Here is a 20,816-nt window from a genome sequence, read left to right on the forward strand (position 1 = left end):
GGTGAAAAAAGACAACAGTGGAGAAACGAATTAGAATGAAAGAGACCTGTGAATGAGAACCAGGGGGCAGAAGAGGTGGGATAGTGTAAGGGGCCCAATGAAAGAGACAAGTCTCACTGTTGTGACATTGTGTTGTGGTGTTAGACCTGCTTCCAAAGTTTCTTAACTTGAAGTCTATACCACAAACTGTAACTAAATGGATGACTGGGTAAATCATCAATTCTTCTCCTGTCCATGGTTCGAGCTTTGACCCACAGATGACCCTTCCTTCAAGCTGCTCACTGAGGTTCCAGGGCTTGGACAGATTGTGGTTTTCTTTGCCTCTGTTGGACATAAGTTTGGGGTTTGTCAGAGTGATACCACAGCCACCCCTTTCTTTCTTCTCCCCTTTCTTCCTAATCACTCTCAGCTGCACTCTTGGTGATTGGCCCCAGAGCAACGCGGACGATACTGTCCTGCCATTATCCAATGCCACAGACCATTCTTATCTGCGATTAGTCCGTGCCGAAGACTTACTTTTGTGTTATTTTGCCAACAGGTCACCCTTTGGCCTGCGTCATAGACTCTTAATTTAAAACCATTGGTCAGTTCCATAGACCCTACTCTCATGTCATTTGCTATAAGACCATACTCTTGTGCCCCAGTCAGATGTCATAGAACTGCATACTTATGCCATTGGTCAATTCCCTAGAGCTCACTCTCATACCATTTGCCAGTAGGCGTTACTTGTGCGCCATTACAACAGCCGCATGGTCAGAAGTGAGCTTGGACATTGGTGAGGCATTAATTCTAATGTGCATAGTTGCACAGAGGGCCAACTGATGCTTCAGCAACCAATCAGGACACGGCTGACAGGATTCATAGTGCTAATCAGTTGATAATTGTGTATACCAACGTTACTCCTAGTAGTGACATCACAAGCACAGTAATGTACGTGAAATGGCCCTAGACATCAATTAAACTCCAATCACCCCTAGGTTGATGGACTTTTTCAAAAGCTGAAAATAGACCTTGAACGTCCACGTCAGTGCTTTGTGTTGGAGGCCACCTCTTCAGACGGGGTGCTTTGGGAGTTATCTAGTGCTCAAACATCTGTGTGTTGTGTTTATCGCCATCCTTCCACCACGCCCACCACCCCTTGGAATCAGGTGGATTCTGAGTAAGGACAGGGGTCAGTGGGCAGGACTGATCTATTCTGAGAAACCTCCCAGCTCTTCCCCGTGCCACTGCTGCTTTCCTTGGCACCAAAGGATTAACACAAGCGCGCCGTTGATGGTCGTTCAAGTAAGGCGATGCCTACTGTCACTCTGCTTCTGAAGGCCTCAAAATCCTGACAGCAAGCAAGCTCACCTCAAAGGGAGGGAGCCCCCGCCTTCCCCTCCCCCCCCTCCTCTTTGGTGTTGTCCAGAGTTGACATAGGGTCACCTTTCCTGAGCAGAAGACAGCAGATGCAGTCTAATGAGGGATTGATGGATCTTGCATAACGTGGACGGTGATTTGACAATCCCGCCTTGGTGTGCGTTTAACATTGATACCTTTCAAATGAACTTTCTAATACCTTAAAAAATGAACAAACAAGTTGGAAGTGCTTCGTTTCCTCTTCTGTGGTTGGTGTTGAAACTACATCTCTCTTCTGTTGTTTGGTGTATTTTCTCAGCGTGTGCTCTTTAATTGCAACTGGTTTGCATAGGAGATCTGCAGCCGGGTGTAGAGCTTAGAAGACGAACCACAGCAGAGTGTTTGGACTTTTTTTCAGCACCACGAATGACCAATGAGAATCTTCCTCCAAAGGGGAGTACTCGTTCAGTACCCAGTCATTGCCAAAAATTTAGTAAGGGCGTTTCCCAGCATGTTCGAGCCACCCGCATTACCTTTTTGTGAAAGTCTGCCAACATTTCCATGACAGTTTGTCCCAGAGTTAACCCAGCCGGACGTGGCGGCAGATCAGTCACTTCTGATCGGACGGCGGATCCGCCATAATGTATTCCATAGTTAACAACATTACTAAAGCACCCTTCTGGTGTTTGCCTAAATATTTCCGTTGGAAGTGATGTCACTTCCGCCTGACCCATATGTGGACAGAGACGGGCGGAAGTCCTAGAAGTGTTTATGCCAATAGACCCGATTCAGGCGGGAGAATACCGATTTTTCAAGCCATAAATTGCTTTATTTTAGCGGTCTCAAGCCTGAAATTGCATTTTGTACAATAGAAGTCAATGGGGAATTTTCATTCTCCCGATCTTTTATTTTAAATCTCCCACGTCCCTGTCCTAAAATGTTGGCATGAATTTCAGCATCCCTGCAACATTGCCTTGGGAGAAGGGCTGTGATGGGGGTGTGAGAATACCAGGAAAGGAGGCTGTCTTATTCTGATGGAGGTCGGAGGGGTTTAGGAAGTTTACCACTGAAAGAGACTGGCTCAGCGTGATAGAGACATGGGATTTACCTGGAAAGAGACGGACTCTATGTGATGTAACCAGGGGATTACCCGGGAAGTAGAGTGACTTGGTAGGCTGGAGATAGGGGGAGGGATAGGGAGGGGACTGAAAAGCTTGAGGTGCTGAAGCCGGGGAATTACTAGGGAAGGAGACTGGCTGGGTGTGGTGGAGGCAAGGCGCAGGCATGGAAGAAGCAGGTGCAATGGAGGTGAGGATTGACCAGGAAAGAGACAGACTTGCTGCGGTGGAGTCAGTACAGCGCCATGGAAAGAGACTGAATCCATGTGATGGACACAAGACACAGCCATGGAAAGAGACTGACTCCATGTGATGGACACAAGACACAGCCATGGAAAGAGACTGACTGAGCATGGTGGGGACAGGGCACTACCATGGGAGGAGACTGACTCCATGTGATGGAGACAAGACACAGCCATGGAAGGGGACTGACTCCATGTGATGGGGACAAGACACAGCCATGGGAGGAGACTGACTCCATGTGATGGAGACAAGACACAGCCATGGGAGGAGACTGACTCCATGTGATGGAGACAAGACACAGCCATGGGAGGAGACTGACTCCATGTGATGGAGACAAGACACAGCCATGGAAGGGGACTGACTCCATGTGATGGGGACAAGACACAGCCATGGAAAGAGACTGACTCCATGTGATGGAGACAAGGCACAGCCATGGAAGGGGACTGACTCCATGTGATGGGGACAAGACACAGCCATGGAAAGAGACTGACTCCATGTGATGGAGACAAGGCACAGCCATGGAAGGGGACTGACTCCATGTGATGGGGACAAGACACAGCCATGGAAGGGGACTGACTCCATGTGATGGAGACAAGACACAGCCATGGAAGGAGACTGGCTCCATGTGATGGAGACAAGACACAGCCATGGAAAGAGACTGACTTGCTGTGGTAGAGTCAGTCCAACGCCATGGAAAGAGACTGACTGAGCATGGTGGGGACAGGGCACTACCATGGGAGGAGACTGACTCCATGTGACGAAGACAAGACACAGCCATGGAAGGGGACTGACTCCATGTGATGGAGACAAGGCACAGCCATGGAAGGGGACTGACTCCATGTGATGGAGACAAGACACAGCCATGGGAGGAGACTGACTCCATGTGATGGAGACAAGACACAGCCATGGAAAGAGACTGACTCCATGTGATGGAGACAAGGCACAGCCATGGAAGGGGACTGACTCCATGTGATGGGGACAAGACACAGCCATGGAAGGGGACTGACTCCATGTGATGGAGACAAGGCACAGCCATGGAAAGAGACTGACTCCATGTGATGGAGACAAGGCACAGCCATGGAAGGGGACTGACTCCATGTGATGGGGACAAGACACAGCCATGGAAGGAGACTGGCTCCATGTGATGGAGACAAGACACAGCCATGGAAAGAGACTGACTTGCTGTGGTAGAGTCAGTCCAACGCCATGGAAAGAGACTGACTGAGCATGGTGGGGACAGGGCACTACCATGGGAGGAGACTGACTCCATGTGATGGAGACAAGACACAGCCATGGAAGGGGACTGACTCCATGTGATGGAGACAAGGCACAGCCATGGAAGGGGACTGACTCCATGTGATGGAGACAAGACACATTCATGGGAGGGTAACTACTCTGGGGTGAAGGAGAATGACTCGGTGATGGAGACGAGGGACTGGCATGGAAGGAGACTTACTCGTGTGAGATAAATAGGTCACTGCTCTGGAAGGGGCTGGATGTAACGGGGGCGGGGGAAATACCAGAAAGAGAGTGATTAGATGCAAGGGGAGTTGGGGTAGGGTATATCAATGGGAGGAGGGCGCCTCAGCCAAGGCATCGGAGGGAGGAGCCGTCACTTCAAACACCCCTCCCCCATCTCCCCTCCTGCACGCTCCACCTGCTCGCCCTCCACTCAGCGCCATATTTCACTGTCACGCTGTCGTGCTTGCTGGTGAACAGGATGACTAAAGGGTTTCAGCAGTGCAGCAGAACGCAAGCGAGGGGGGGAGAAATTAATTATCTGCAGACGGACGGGGAGGAGCCAAGGCTCTCGTGGACTGCGGCTCTGCAGAGGTGCCGCCTCCCTGCAGCAGCCTCGAAGCATGCACCCTACGACCTGCAGGGCTGAGGCCCACGTGAACTGCAGCACTCCAGCGGGGCCACCCTGCACCATTCACATAGCCATGCACCCTTACACCTGCGGGCTGAGCAGCAGTACCACAGCATGCACCCTACTACCTGCAGGGCTGTGGAGCCGAGACTCCCGTGGACTGCCGCTCTGCGAAGGCACCTCCCTGCACCATTCCCGCAGCATGCACCCTTACACCTGCGGGGCTGAGGATCCGAGACTCCCGTGGACTGGAGCTCTGCGAAGGCACCTCCCTGCACCCTTACACCTGCGGGGCCTGGGAAGCCGAGGCTCCCGTGGACTGCAGCTCTGAGAGGCGCCTCTTAGCCCCTACAGCAGTCCCACAGCATGCACCCTACTACCTGCAGGGCTGAGGAGCCGAGGCCCACATGAACTGCAGCTCTCCAGAGACACCACCCTGTACCATTCCCACTGCCATGCACCCTCACACCTGCGGGGCCTGCGCCTCGCGCAGTCCGGGGAGCAACCGGATTGGGGCCCCATCTTCATAGGGCACTTCCAGAGTACGTCAACCGAGGCCCCTTCCCTAGGCACGCGGTCTTTGTATATGTATGGGCACTTTATCCTACATTTCCCCGAAGGCTCCGTTCGGCCCTTTCAACGCATAGGACAGAAATAGCGCCTAGTGCTATTCCGAGCCCGGCTGACTCACTCCTGCCATCAGCATCCGAAGCTGAGGGCCAGCGGGCGACCTCCTGACCGGCCGGGGTGGGGGTTGGGGGGTGGACGTGTAGGCAGAGGGTGGCCGTGATTGGAATACTCATACCATGCATGTGACATTCAGCGGATGAGTCCTCCCCACAACCAGCCTCGCCCGCCCCCTCACGTCACACATTTGTGGTCAGGTTCACTGCTGTGCCATCTCACGCTGGAGAGCAGGTTCAGGGCCGCTCTTCAACAGGCTTCCTAGGGACACAGTGCCCGCATACGACGGGTCGGGGGGACGGGCAACACCTAACACAGCATTATAGAAGTGGGAGGGTGGCTCGGCAGCCCCCGTCTGCTATAACATTCAGAAATTCTTTTGTGTAGCAATATACAATCTTCCTCAGCTCAGTGGGCAGAGAGCCTGCCGCAGAGAGCTGCCTTTAACACTCAAGAAGCAGTTTTAGTGCGGACCGCTGTTTCTGAAGTCGATCAAAGGAATACTATGTAGTTGATAAAATAGTAGAAACGATTCCAAAGCACGTATATCTTTTTGGCGTGATCTACAGGAATGGACAGCTGCTTTTGGTATTTGTGGACCGTGGGTTTATGTAAAGTGGGAGATAGTAGGCCAGGGCGAGTTAGCTGCATCTGACTTCTTTATAACTAGAAGCATCTCCCGTGGCCTTCACCGCGTTGCCTGTTGTGCCTCTCGCTTTGAACGTTTTTTTTTTTTAAAGGAGCAACTGTATTGGCCAAGTTTGTTTTACTCCTACATTTCTGGGAAGGACGATCTCTTGTTGGCAAAACGGGCATGTGACGGTATGACCAGTCCCTTGGCTAAGAGTCGGGGAGGTTGTAGGTTCAGTGGACACTACAAAGGTAGTGGTCCGAAGGGCTAACAGCTGTCAATCACACGTGACAAGAGTTTAGAATCTTGAAGATTATTGGAGCCCAGGGGGCCTGGCTTTTCCGAAAGTATTGAATCCCATGCCACATGTTGCCCAAGGAAGTAGCCTGGTGGTGAGGCCTGGCTGGGCAGGCCTTTTGTTCCACCAGGTATTTCCCCGGGGGTTGCATCCCTTGGGGGACGGTTTTGAAAGCCCAGGAGCGCTCCTGGTGCCTTCGTCACTTTTCAGAGCTCTCCGAGGTTCAGTAAGACCGACAGTACCTTGGGGAGTTTGGTGTAAGTGGTAACTGCAGAGTCAACATTAGTAGTGCATGAGCGCAAGGCATCCTGGGATATCTACAGTCAGAGCCAGGACTCCCCTTGCACTTGAGTCCTCTTGACTGAGGGGTCCAGGCTAACTGCAGGGGAAATATTTTCCCTGTCGACAAACCCCTCTTCCTGCACCCCCATCAATGTTGGGGGTTTCCTTCCCATTCCCACCCCCTTATAGTGCATTTACTCCTGCCATTAAGTGTCATGTACAAGCTTTTTGGGTGGGAAAACTACATGTAGATTGTGGGTAAATACATTAAAACCTGCGAGATTTTGAGTGCTCATCGCCTTTTAGAAACAGACCCACCCTGAAACACTCCTAAACTTGCCACTAAAAGTGGATTTATTCACAAGGAAACACCACCACACTGCCAGAATTTTCCAGAGAGAGTAAACCCAGCTTTCTAGGGCAAAACCCCTCTATTCCTGATTTAGAAATGGCACTTTTCTTGCCAAATGATGCTTTTTATCTGCCTAAGTTGTGCCTAGATGAATAGAAAAGGTTTTAGAATGTGGCCCATGCATGACCAGGCGAAGTACTTTTCTAACTGCAGTCCTCTGATATTTGGGGCTGGGTGCTTGTCGCAGATTATAGGCATAGGCCTTTGCCATACCATAATGGTACATTTCTGTTTTCAATGTATGCATGATCTGTTTAGGTACCTTTGTACTTTTTCTCTAAAGGGATGTACTGACATATAAATACATTGATGGCTTGGTGGCACGTGTAAACATGCCCGGCCCAAATTTTTGCACAAACTTTTCAACCTACAGCCAAAGTCGGGTATATTTACAAGAAGTGGTGGAGCGCGCCGTTAACCTCCTTGGCTTAATGCCGTGCTCCGCCACTTCTGAAACGCAGGACTGCCCTGTATTTACAAGGATACGGTGCAGCCCTGCGTTTCCCCCTGCGCTGGTGCTAATTCAGCCGCCTAGCGCCAACGCAGAAACCCTTGCATCATAGTAGGGCGTCCCTTCCTGCACATAAACAATCTTGAAATGGTATTTTGTAACTTCTATGTCTACTTCTTAATGCAGCACATATAGAAGTTGCAAAACATCATTTTTTTAAATTGCAGGAAGGGACACCTTCCTGCACATTAACAATCAATGGCCTTTTGCTGTTTCTATATGTGCTGCACAACGCACCACGGATGGAAACAGCAAAAACGAGGAGAAATTAAACATTTATCCTCATTGCGCCAGGGTAAGACCAAGTTTTCCCTGGTCTTAATTTTGGCACTGCCCCATATTTACGCCACCCTTGTAGATATAGGTCAGCATTAAAATCAATCGGTGTTGCGGCACCCATTGCCTGCCCCTTTCACATTAAGTATGGTGAAAGGGTGCCTTATTCACTAGGCAGCGTTAAGCCACATTAATTAGCTTAACACTACCTTGTAAATAAGGCAAAGTCCCTATCGCGACCGCAACGTCATAAAAAGTGAGTTTATGGTGGCGATGGGGGCTTGTAAATATACCCCTCAGTTGCTCTCATGCTTGGACTGGATTTATCTGCTAGTCTAACTCCAGTGCCTCCATGCGTGAAAGCAAGTGCTCGATAGTGGGTTTATGTTCTGGTCGAAACATTTTAATGTGATATTCAAGAAAGATCAAGAGGTTGTTCCTATCTTTGGTTATATGTTTTCATCAATGATTTATTTGCTGTCTATGTTTTCGCACGCGGCCTGTTGGCAGACCCAGTAAGCTCTTTATGTAAATGTGAAAAAGCAGTTCTCCTTAAGCAGTCCGAATAAAAACTCAACAATAGGCATTCTAGAATGTTCCTTTGTTTGATGTTGTCTTCTTGGATTTTGAGACCTATTGTGACATCTTTCCCTGGATGGCCCTCCTAATAACCTTTAGCCGCAGTCCGAGAGGCAGCTGTAGAGGTCAAGGCTGGAATGCCAACTAGATTGAGAACACAACAGACCCAGACCTGCCAACTTTAACAAAAAACTCATCCTGCGAGGAGGGGGCGGGGCCTCGGAGGGGGCAGGGCCTCGTCCAGAGAAGTACAAAAGAGGCACTTTTGCCCCACCCTGCCCCCACCACGCCCCCAAGCCCTCTCCTCCACAAAAAAAGCCTGCTGAGGCTGGTGCCGATGTCTTGGACGTTGGCAGTTCGAAGCCTCGGAAAACAAGCTGCAAATCCACTATTGATGGGAGCCGATATTGTGTGAGTTGGCAGGTCTGCAGAGCCCAAGATCCCTCCCCAGCCCTGTTGATAGATACTTTAAATTCTGGGGCTCCTCAGTCATTCTTTTGAGCTCAGGCTACCCCTCCCCGCTGCCTCCACCCAGCCTGTTGGATTAACGAGTTGAGGTGAGCGGTGACCTTGGTTCAGGGGACGGATTTAGCACGCTGCAGGTGAGCTCGAGACAGCCGGTAAGGGGAAGTGCCTGTCTGGTTGCCATGGGCACCTTAGTCATAGCCAACCGTGAAAAGCCGGAATGTTGACATCATATCCCTGAATAAGGACTCGATCACGAGCAGCCAGATGTCCAAAACAAAAGCTGATCAGGGATTAGTAAATTATTGTGTGTGATCAGAAAACATTTCCAAACGCCGGAGAGCTGCTAACCTATTTCTGAGTCCTGAAACATGGTGAGCCTTAATTTCCAGGACTGGTTCACATGACCACTCCCTTTTACGTCAAAAGTCCGAAAACTATAGTGAGAAAGAAAACATTGTAAAGATAGGTAAAGCAAAAAGTTTGTAAATGTTGAGTCTGAAACAAAAGTTCTAAAAAAGCTGGAAAAACAAGTAAATGCAATGGGTGAGTGATAAGGCAGGGGAGCGCCCTTACACTGGGGATGTGTTATGGGAAAGGATTCGGTTGGACACAGAGAGAGCGTGCAGGTAAAGGAAGGCATACGATTTACAGTTTCAGTGAGGCTGCAGTATTGAGTAAGGGAGGGAGTTAACCTTACAAATACACAACGGGGTAAGGAGTGAGAGCTACTTTGGCTAATAGGGGTACGCACTGGCAGCCCTCCACTTTTTGAACAGATGCAGCACTGAGTCTGGGATTGCACAGCGCCTAGGACACATGCATTTAAAACCTTTTCGAAGAGGTAGCCGCTTGTCTGCCTGTTTAGAGCACAGTTAGTTATGTTGTAGTGCGTCTGTTCCAAATAACATTGACTTAAATCTACCCCCGAATACATGGAACACCAAAGAATCAACACAAACTGCAGGTCTCCAACTGAGAGCAGCAGGATTTCCAGGAGGCTGACCTGGAATATCATCTAATCAATAATGCTGTCAAAACTCGAATATTCACTCACTGACCCGCCTATACCTTCACCTCAGTGACTTAAGCACCAACTCCAGGTTCTGTCTGTAACATGTATGTCGCTCATGCCATGACTGTACCTGTTCGGTGAAAGGTGAAATCTCGGTTCTGTGATTAATGGAAGACTGCACGTCTCGCCTTCTGTGAGAGAGGGAAGCTTGCTTTGCTACTGCCACTCAGTCCTGGTTCTGTGAGGCAGTAAAGCCTGCTCGGCTGCTGTCCAGTCCAGTTTGAGCCTGTCCGGTGACGGGAAAGGGTTGTCCTGATGCTCTCCTAGTTGTAGCTGTCCTCAGATTTTAGGAAGCTCGCACTGACTCTGGCCCGCTCTATGAAGAGTGGCGTCTCCTCCCTCCTCCAGGAGGGCATCTATGAGAAAAGTTAGTAATATTTATTCAAAAAGTAAAGAGAATAAGAATCATGTCACTATTATATCACCTCCAAAGGCTCTGGATAATGTTCCCCAACTTTTTTCGACGAGATATCGCTATAAGATCCTGAAATGATCATCCAGAAATCCAGACCTGGCTCTCCGTTAGATGGTTGCCCTCCGCAGATTCCGAGGTTTGTGAGTGACTCTAAATTTGCAGATGAATTCTCTCTTTAATCTTTCCCGAGACTCTGGATCCATGCACGAAAGCTGGATAAAGGCAATAGGTGACTAACTTGGATCCATTAAACCCAAGTAACTATAGACCCATTTCTCTACTGCGCGTGCTAGGAAAGATGCTTGAATCTTTGGACAATCTTCAAATCACCAAATTCATAGACGAGAATTATTTTCTGCATCCCTCGCATTCCGGCGTTCGTGCCAGTGTCAGCACAGAATCAGCCCTCTTAGAGGTGATAGATTTTATTAAAACATAGATTGAACTTGGGGAAAAAATCTATAGTAGTGCTGCTTGATCTATCTGCCGCGTTTGATACAGTGTCTCGTGACATCCTACTGCAGCGTCTTGAAGAGATTGGTATTGTTGGTACTGTTTGGATCTGGTAAAAATCTTTCCTCTCTGATAGTAAACAAGCTGTTCTCCTACCCCCTTCACTTCGGCATTTCTAGAGGCCAAGTGTGGTGTCCCGCAGGGCTCGGCCTATAGCCCGACCTTATTTAACGTCTCTATTGCTCCCTTGCCTCCATCGAACAAACTTGGGGATTCAATGTTGTGTCTTATGTGAACAACACTCAATTAATGTATGCCTTTAACCACCTGGACAATTCAGTTACAGCCAGTTTCCAGGGCTGCCTTTTGGCAGGAGCTTAATGGATGATCCAGAGCTGCCTTGGCCTAAACTCTGATACACCTGAGATCTTGATTTTTGTCACACCTTCGCACTTAACATGACTGCAATTTGGCCATAAAAATTGGGTATTCCTCCAGCCCCTACTGCTGTTGCAAAAGATCTGGGGGTCAAGATTGACACAACTCTCTCTTTTAAGCCCCAAGTCTAAACCCCTGCCCGAGTTTTGTTTGCCTTATTGAAAGCTTTGAGAAAGACCTTCAAGTTGAGAAAGACATCCTCCGTGCCTTAATCACATCAAGGTTAGATTATGCAAATGACCTGCTCCTTGGGTACCCTGAAGAGCTGATAAACAGACTGCAGCGGGTACAGAATGCTGCGGCACGGTTGGTGCTGACAATTGAACAATGGCACTCAACCAGGAAGGACTTAAAGACCCTATATTAGCTTTCCATTAGCCAAAGAATAAGATTCAAAACCCTTCTATTTACATTTAGGGCATCACAACAGAAGGGCCCGTTGTACATGTAAAACAAGATGAAAAAAGTACCTACGCCTCAGAAACCTTGGTTTGACTCCCCAAAACTTGTTGTGCGTCCCTAACCTACACAGATCAAGAGCCGGAGGCCGAGCTTTCTCGTCCCTCGCTCCTAAGCTATGGAATTCTCTTCCTGATCATCTTCAGACTATTACTTCAGAGACCAATTTTAAGGTTTGTTTAAATACCTATCTCTTCAAAGAGATATGATTTTTCTTGGTTTCTACTCCTTTCTCCTCATAGAATCTTTAAGTTTCCTGAGGGATTTCTTCCAGTCTCTTGTGTTTTCAGTAGTTAGCGCCGGGACACTTTGGTTGGAACAGATGTTGCGCTTTATAAAATATAGTAATTCATTCATTCATTCAATCCAGTACCGTTGCCCCCAAATGATATTTTGAATGTACTTGCCTAACATGCCAAGGCCAGTCAGAAGCTTTTGTTGAACCCAGGGCAAAAGTAGTTGTGGGGTCCTGACTAGTCCGGAATGTGAAATGCCGCTCAGCTCGTGGAGTTTGCAATGTTTTTCCCACTCCGTACTCCGCATACTGCGTGGAGTTCCTCGCTCGCACCTGCCAATGTTAAGTTGCCGAGCAAGGAGAATCTTACTCCTGACCACCTCCCAGCGAGAGTTCTCAGCGCGGTCGAGGATGGTCGCTACCTCTTGCATTGAGAAACCTTCCGTTCGCATCGAGAAAGCTGCTGCTCCAATAGAACTTGTACTTGAGCGGCAGAAAGAAGCAGCGCCCTGTTGCACTGCACATAGTGCCATTCGCGCTGGTCTTACAGCGCCGGACAACCACACAGCGCTAAGAATCAGCACGAACGGCGCAACGTTACGCACCCCGCCACTTGCAGACCACCGCCTAGCGCGGCGTATTTTCTGGTCACTTTGCGAGCGGAACTACACAAACTCTGCCCAGGCCTAGTCCTGACCCAGAGACCTTAGTTTCAGTCCCAGCTTCTCAGCTTAACCAAACAGTGTGGCCCTGGGCAGTTATTTATCTTCCCTCCTTTTTCTGTGATCATCATATTTGAGAGCACCTTGAAATAATTCAGTTCAGGAAGTGCACTGTACATAAACCGCTGTCTTACATGTTTTAATAGGTCACAATGTTGCTTCATCTACAACATAAAAGGCCTTGCAAAGACGACATAAGACAAATGACTTGCCTCTTTGGTCATTAACAAAATTGTCATCGTGCAGAAAGGGGAAAGGACGTGATACCCATTACCGATCAGAACTGCTCAGTGTCTCCAGGAAACCTGGTTTCAGTCTGGCTTCCAGGCTTGACCAAACTGTCTGATCCTAGGCTTTATTTTTCTTCCCTGTCTCTCCTTTTTCATGATCATCACTTCTGAGAACACCTTATAATAATTCAGTTCTGGATGCACACTGTACACGATCTCTCTTGTGTATGGTTTAATGGACCATAATGCTCCTCCAGTCATAAAAAATAAAGGCTTATATAGGAGAAAGAAGACAACTGACTTGCCCCTCGAGTCATTAATACAACTGTCGCATCAGAAAGGGCCTGGTTCACCGATTCTAATAAAGGCCGTCCGAGCAATGACATCATCTAAGGTGCTAAAGTGAAACCATCCATCCACAATTTTTTATGTCAAAGTTTGTACCTCAACTATAAAGGTGCAGCTAGCGACACTTGCAGCAGAGCATGAGGTCCAGGATGAGGTAAGTGCTTTGCTTCTCAGCCTCCAGTGCCGCTTTTCTACATGCAATATTGATAAGGCTGTGGAGAATTATGGAGCCCAGCCGCCACCACCTTACTACCGCTGCCCTACTGGCACTGGTGGCAAAGTAGGAGATGCTGTGGCATTAGGTGTGTGGTTGAACGGGAGTGCAAAGGCCTTGAGACTCCGAACCACACACCTAATGCCACAGCATCTCCTACTTTGCAAGTGCTTTGCTTCTCAGCCTCCAGTGCCGCTTTTCTACATGCAATATTGATAAGGCTGTGGAGAATTATGGAGCCCAGCCGCCACCACCTTACTACCGCTGCCCTACTGGCACTGGTGGCAAAGTAGGAGATGCTGTGGCATTAGGTGTGTGGTTCGGAGTCTCAAGGCCTTTGCACTCCCGTTTCCAGTGGCGGGCGGTGACTCTCAACAGTGGAGGGTCGTCGAGCTGAGTTCCAAACCCAGTAGCAGGCACTGTAATAAATCACAGTGACTTTGGGCTCACATTCCAAAGCTCTCAATCATGGCTTGTTAACAGATTTTATAACGGGCCGTGACTGAGAGCTCTGGAATTAAGACTGAAGGCGATGCAAGTTTCTCTCAGTGCCTGTCAGTGGGCCCAAAAAAAAAGTAAAACGTACTTACCTATGCTTCTTCGTCTTGGGCTTAGTCAGCTCGAATCCTCCTGGAGCCTCAGCCAACTGGCCCCAAATCCCGATGCTGCTCTCATGCTGTAGAGGAGCATCATGAGAGCAGCTCCAGGATTGGATGGAGCAGCTTGCCTCGACGCTTCATCAATCACAGGGGGCCTGTGCCTGCTCTCCACCCAGCTGTCTAAGACAGCTAGGTGTAGAGGATTACACTGTGCATGTCAGGCTGCCGGCCAAAGTGACTTGCGCAGTGTAAACTGGTAGAGTGAGCCCCACTCCCCTGCTGCCAGTCAGCAGCAATGCCCCGCCCCCAAACAAAGCTTGGGCTGGGAGCTGTGAAAATGAAATGGTAATTTCATTTTATTACCATTCACTTTTGCTGCACTGGCAACGGGGGGGGGGGGCGATGCTCCTGCGCCCTAATGGGGGCCGGCACTGCATGTTTCCAACACCAAGTCAGCTGCGAGATTGGCTTGGCACCTCTGCATGGCCTGTTTCATAGCACAGGCTAGGATTACAGTGACTCGCCCTCTGAAACATGGTGCCCGTGCGGACAGCCTCCCCAATAGCATGCTGCAAGGCCCCTTCAAGGAGTGGGGGCTAAGAAATGTGTCCCCTTGTCGCCTCACCTCCCTTCTGAGGCCACTGAACATGCACTAGGAAGTGACTGTTTCCTAATATTTGATTTGAGATACCTAGGTACCTAAATTCCTGGGTAAGATGCTTAACCCCAAGGGGCAATATTCGAGGACGAAAACATGTCCATGGGAAAGAGAAGTAGGGTCTGTGCTCACCCTTCCTGTTTTTAAAGTTGTGGTAGAGACACCAAAAAACACAATTTTTAGCTCACCCACATATCATTTTAATATACTTCTGACCGGTTAACGAAGGGAGAACATAAATGTCGACATAAGTGACAAAACCGCACCCAAACTATAGAACCCAGAGCTAGGAGACTGTGGGGCATATTATCAAGCACGGTGTTAAAATTATCGCCGCTTTGGCGGCAGAAACCTGCCGCTAAAGCGGTGATAATGGGCTTGATAATATGCCGCAGAGAATTCCCATAGAAGCCCATGTTGATACCAGAACATGGGCTTCTATGGGAATTCTCTGCGGCATATTATCAAGCCCATTATCGGCGCTTTAGCTGCAGTTTTCTGCCGCCAAAGCGGTGATAATTTTAACGCCGTTTCTTGATAATATGCCCCTTCATAACCAGAGAACAGTAGCATCCTTGAATGCTTCCCAGTGCAAGATACTGAAGCCATTGATGAAGAATGCCGCGCTAGGTAGGTGAGCATTCGTCATCGATATGAGTACATGAATGTATGTTACTTCCATAAGAAGTTTGACTGCTTCTTCCAGGACATTCATACTTCTTGTAGGTTTCTGGAAATTATACAAGTTATTTAATGCCTCTCACTCCCTGTCTTGTATGTGTGAGAGAATCGTGTTCTGTTCCTTCTGCTGCTGCCACCTATCCTTAACTTAATTGTGTTAGCGAAGGTTGCGCTGCTGCTATCCATGTTTTACCGTGATTGTGTCTTGAACCTCGGTACAAAATATTCCACTGCACATAAGAAAAATGATTCAGATTGCCAATGCTTGCTTTAATGCATGATTTGAGTAAAAGAGTGAACCCTCATAAAATATATGAAAAAAGTTTACTCCAATTTATGCAAGAAACGGGCATTAGTTTAAATGGAGTTGTCAATTTTGTAAAATTTAAAACATAGCTGAAAAGATGACATTGTAAAAACTTAAAACATGGCTGACAATTAGCCAAAGCTGTCATTGTAGCCAACAGCACTTTGTATCTTGGGGTTTGAGCCCATTGTGAATCTATTAAATGCAACATTTTGGTTTGTTTGGTAAAATAAATAGATGATGGTATCTTTGTCATGGTGCCAAATCACAGAGCTGTGAACAGAAAACTAAAATGTAGCTCATGGCTTTCTTCCTCTTTTCTTGTAGACAATCATGTGTTAAACATCCAAGTGAGTGGGAGGGCAGAGATAGCCTTTCAGATGCAATTGTGACCATCACACTGCTAATGAGCGGCTAACATTAACACTCCTCTCCTTAGGAAAATTGCAAAAGGCGTCATTTACCATAACGCAGAGAGGAAAAATAACAAACGCATCCTGAGCCTAGACCATGGTGCGATTTAGGTGGCGCTCTTACAACACCACTTTGAAGAGCCCTGCCTGCTTGAACAAGTGCAGCACATGCTGCAAGTGCGGCCCCGCGAGGGCCACAAGTGGGTGTATGCCTGGGGGGCTCAGGTTAGGGTCAGGTTTAGCTCTAAGGGGAAGGGTATCTAGTTGCCATAAGAATTAGAGGTAAGGTGAAACCTAGGGTTGTTTAAATGTGGAAGAATATCTCACTAAAGAGAAGATTTATTAAAATGTTGCACAGCACCCAAAGTTGCTGCACTGTGTTTCAGAAGGGTAATATATAGCGGAGAACCAAAGGTACAAATATATGGACCGGCTGCTCTCAAACAGGCTGCCTTGCACCACAAACACACCTTTATGCAAAAAAAGGTGTGTGTTGTGTGTGTGCGCACACTATGCTTCGACATTTTAAATCTTTCAGACATTGTGTGTGCTATAGCGTACAGCAAACATTCAACGTTTGGAATGATCAAAGCATTTCTCCATGTTTACATCGTACTTGAGGAGGTATATTTTGTTGGTGCAAAACCATGCCTACAAATGTTAGCATATATGGCTTTGCATTTAAAAACTATGGATGTTAGCGTAGGTATGACCAGGTACATCCAATGGAACGCTCCTTCACGAAATGTTGTACAAAGGCTACTTTGTGCTACGTTTGGTAACTTTCCAGCGCAGAAAAAGTTGTGAGCTGTACACCGAATAACAAAGCAACACTTTGCACCAGTTTGCGTAGTTTTTCTGGCTTTGCCCGGCACAAATTGTTGATAAATCCGCCCCTAAATGTTTTTAAACTATTTGCATTTTGTACGTAAAGTTTATATTCTCAAGTTTAAAGGTTTTCACTTCAAGTTTTCCATCTTTTTTTCTCAAACGTACTGCCTAGAATCGTCCCCTCAATGTCAAGGAGGACCGGTTCGTTGTGTTAATGTTCTCTTGTTTAGAAAGTGTGCTCCTGTCTTGACTGACTCTTGTGCTCTTCTTCTCCTATGTCTTCTCCAGGATGTCGATTGACTGCCTCACCAACCACAAGACCTGACAAAAAGTGTTGCTTCAAGGCTTCTGGACCAAGAGTTCTAGTGAGAACGCAAAAGACAATTGTGGGAATCCAGAAGTCGAAAACGAGGCACATTCCATGAGGAGATCTGGATGGCAGAAACTGCAACGTGTTGTGGTTCAGGGGATAAATTCTCCAAGAACGCGCCTTCCATTACGAAACTTATTTTTATGAAGAATCGGGGGAGGGGATGTATATTTCTAGTTAGTTACAACGCGTAAAAAAACCACTACATGCCAATAGCTTCCATGGCAACAATCCAAGTATTTTTTCACAAAGAAGACAGTATTCTTGGTAGTGACAGGAAAAGTATTTTTGGGTTGAGTCATTTTGGGGTGGGAGGGTATCAGTTGAAAGCTAGTCTGAGCTTGCACGTAAGGTGCTTTGCACTGGCGATTAAGTTCAACAGAGGCCTTCCACGCTGCAGTCAACTCGATATAGCGCCGTGATTAAGTCATGACTTCGAAGACAAACTTAAAACTGGTACTTGCAAAATGATTTTGTGCTGGCAGTGTGCATGTCCCAAGAGCAGCATAAATTGATGCAGTAAGTATTAACAAGTATTCCAAGCAGGTAAACCCCCTTCGATGGAAAGCTTCCCTCGTGCCTCTTCTTTTCAAAGGTACAATGGCTGTACTGGTCAGAGGAGCCATTTCATATCACAATATTCCATCAGAGTTTATCACTGCGACATCCGCATCCAGTGTCAGCTTGGTACAGGGGAGGCTCGAGGATTCTGCCGACAGCCAGAGAGACGGGCAAGCAGAATACACTGCCCGAGGCATCAACTAGTAAAATCCACCGGCGACCAGACGCGAGCACCAACCAATTTAACACGTCAGCAAATGTTCGAACAGTAGATGCAATTTCAAGGTCTACTGAATGTATAAAGCCAAAGAATAAAACATTGCGAACAATATTTTCATTCCAACCTACTCAGAAAAGCAACCACATATAGATTTGCATACTAAGGTATATGTTTCAAGAGATATATTTTGTGAAAGTTTTCCTTGACTTTGAAGTAGAAAACTGAGAGTCAAAACCAATGACACTGGTATCCATGCCCATTGAACTCCAAAAATATAACAAATTCATTCTGATGTGATGTACGTATTCCACTGCAAAGGATTTTTCAAGGTTTTAGAGATGAATGGGCAACTTTTAAAGAGAAGAATAGTTTCCTTATTTAATGAAAACAACACTATGTTGGCCGAAGAATGAGTTTTACAAATAGAATTCGCCTGGGGGGCTTTGCACACTCTCAAACTATTTGACAATTTGCATATCGCTGTTTGTGAAATATGTTTTGACTAGGCCTGGGCCTCCGCAGAGTTCCTCAAGCGGCGGAGTGCGGCGTGAACTGCCATTCGCACTGATCTTTCTGCTGCTTGGGTAAAAATTCTACTTTTAGCAGCAGCTCATGCTCGCCAACTTACCGTTGGCGAGCTGGGAAAAAACTCTGCTGCGCTATGCTGAACAGAGATTTCTGCACTCCACGAGCTCCGCGGAGTGCAGAAAACTCTGTGAACGGAGCAGAGTTTACTGCCCAGGCCTGGTTTTGAAACATTGGTAGACATCACCGAGCAGGCTCGTCTTACCTTCCTGCTTAATTGAGTTGCTTAAAGCAACTGTGCTTTATTGTTCACACTGTCATTGCAATATAGGGTTAATTTCTATATTGTACATTTTGGGATTCATTCAGATAGAGGATGAACAAACAAAGTAAGTTAATTTTAGGAGCATGGATTCCATCACTGAGTAAGTCTTAGGGGAGAATATCCTATAATACAAACACTTTTCACAAACAAAGCTGTGCACAAAATTCGAATTATGTCTCTTTATGGAAAGTGTTCCATAGTGAAAGTGCTGCCTGAGATAGGACAGTGGTATCAGAGAGGGAGTTAAATGATCAAAGATTTTTATGCTAATATTTTATTTTTAATCTGTATTAAGTTATTCTCATTTGCCTACATATCATACATAAATGTTGATAGTAGTGTTCAGCAACATTAAATTAACAAACTGAGAATTTATCCCTAACTGCCAACTTCCCTTAAAATTATGTATCCAACTGCACGCCCAGTGAATGTGGTCTTAACTGCATGCAAGATGGCGGTCAGTGGGCCCAATGTGACCATGCCAAGGCCTTCCTCACCCAGGAGGTATTTCTCGTCCACTACCCAGGTGTTCGGTCTGCTAAGAGTCTCTCACTGGTTGTGCTGTTGGATTTTCATCTGTGAACCAATGAAGAGGTTTCCGAGTGCGTGCATCAAGCATTGTACTTCGAATTTGGCTGTAACCAATGTGTGCATGGGACAGTCCCTAGGGAGGGTGAGGATAATCCTGATCTGCTAATTTCAGAACTGACTTACCCAACACATATGTATTGCAGACCATTAAGCTACAGCTGTGCATAGCCAGGTGTATCCTGGGAGAAATATCACTGTAGCGTACTTAGTGTAGGTTTTTTGCAACATGTACCTATTCTAGATTCACATGCTGTGCATTATTCCGCCATCTGCTGGTTGGCTCAGGAAAAACATGCTTTATGTTGCTAGCAGAAGCTACAAAGGGAGGTGAGGTGAAAGACATTGTACTTGCTTTATTAATTTATTTCTAAACTTGCTTCACACATATTTTTAGTGTTGGTTGGTGGCTAGAAAGCCTGTTCCTATTACCACTACTTACCTCTGTTTCAAGATGAGAACACCTTTCTGCCACTGATTGCTTTCCACTGCCTTGGTTTGCTTGCACTACCAACCATCCCATCTGTACTGGGTGTCACTGCACATAAGACACTCAGGAACACGTGGTCTGGCCCTTGTGGCAGCCATTTTTTAATTATTTTTTTTTAAAGTCGCAGATAGTGGGCTGAGGTGCGACTCGCCAGGAAGCAAAGCTGCATAATCATATTTTCCTGGTCGCAAAGTCTTTCCTGTGCCTTTTTGTAATTTCTTTTAGAAGTTAAACAATGTTCAAAAGCAACCTTTTGCTGCCTTCCATAGATATACCATGAAATAGGCACCACAAAATATCCAGAATTAAGGGTCATTAATTGCCTCATCTCCTACTGTGGCCACCGAACCGCTTTATTTTTTAAAGAAAATGCTACTTAAATTATTGATTTTGTAAATCCATGTTTACAGTAAGTTTTGTTATGTTATGTTGTTAAGACTTGTGCGGCGCCAAACATGCTACTCGTGTGGTTTCAGTGCGGCTGCTGTGCGTTTACACTTGACTCGTTCTGCTGCCTGCCGTCGACCATTGTTTATAATATTTAACAACCGGATTTCTGTTATTTATACGTTTGAATCACAAGGGAACGAACTGCTTTTAGTTGAAACTTTTTATGAGTTGGAGCCGTTGGCTGGTTTTATTTATTGTAGCAGTTGTAGACCAAATTGTTTCTGCAACTTGAGAAATAAAGGTATTTAAATGACTGCTTGGTAATTTATTTATTTCAGTTTTTTTCCCCCTCAAACGAATGAAAACAAAGTATGCTTACTGATGCTCTCGATTGTGAGTGGCGGTGCATTTGAAGGCTAGAGGGTTGAGTGCGTTGTGTGCAGATCTCCGAGTGTGAGCATCTTTGCTTGCTGCCCTGCGTTGCATGAATTTTTAGTAAATATGCCGTCATGTGTCTCTCGTGCACGGTCAGATGTCCAGCCTCCCAAGGTCAATAACATGA

General features: G+C 46.9%; 1 protein-coding gene across 5 annotated transcripts in view; it reads left to right on the top strand.

The window, feature by feature from the left end:
* The window catches only part of RELT (RELT TNF receptor), a 176,349-nt gene extending 155,781 nt beyond the window's left edge, over positions 1–20,568 (top strand). For all 5 annotated transcript variants that reach the window (XM_085623313.1, XM_085623311.1, XM_085623312.1 and 2 more), the window contains one exon: positions 17,074–20,568. In XM_085623313.1, coding sequence (XP_085479439.1) covers positions 17,074–17,085 — 12 coding nt within the window. In that variant the 3' untranslated portion in view covers positions 17,086–20,568. The remainder of the gene's footprint in view (positions 1–17,073) is intronic.
* Positions 20,569–20,816: the final 248 nt, after the last annotated feature.

This window comes from Triturus cristatus, chromosome 8 (assembly GCF_964204655.1).
Source record: "Triturus cristatus chromosome 8, aTriCri1.1, whole genome shotgun sequence".
In the NCBI taxonomy this organism is placed as follows: Eukaryota; Metazoa; Chordata; class Amphibia; order Caudata; family Salamandridae; genus Triturus; species Triturus cristatus.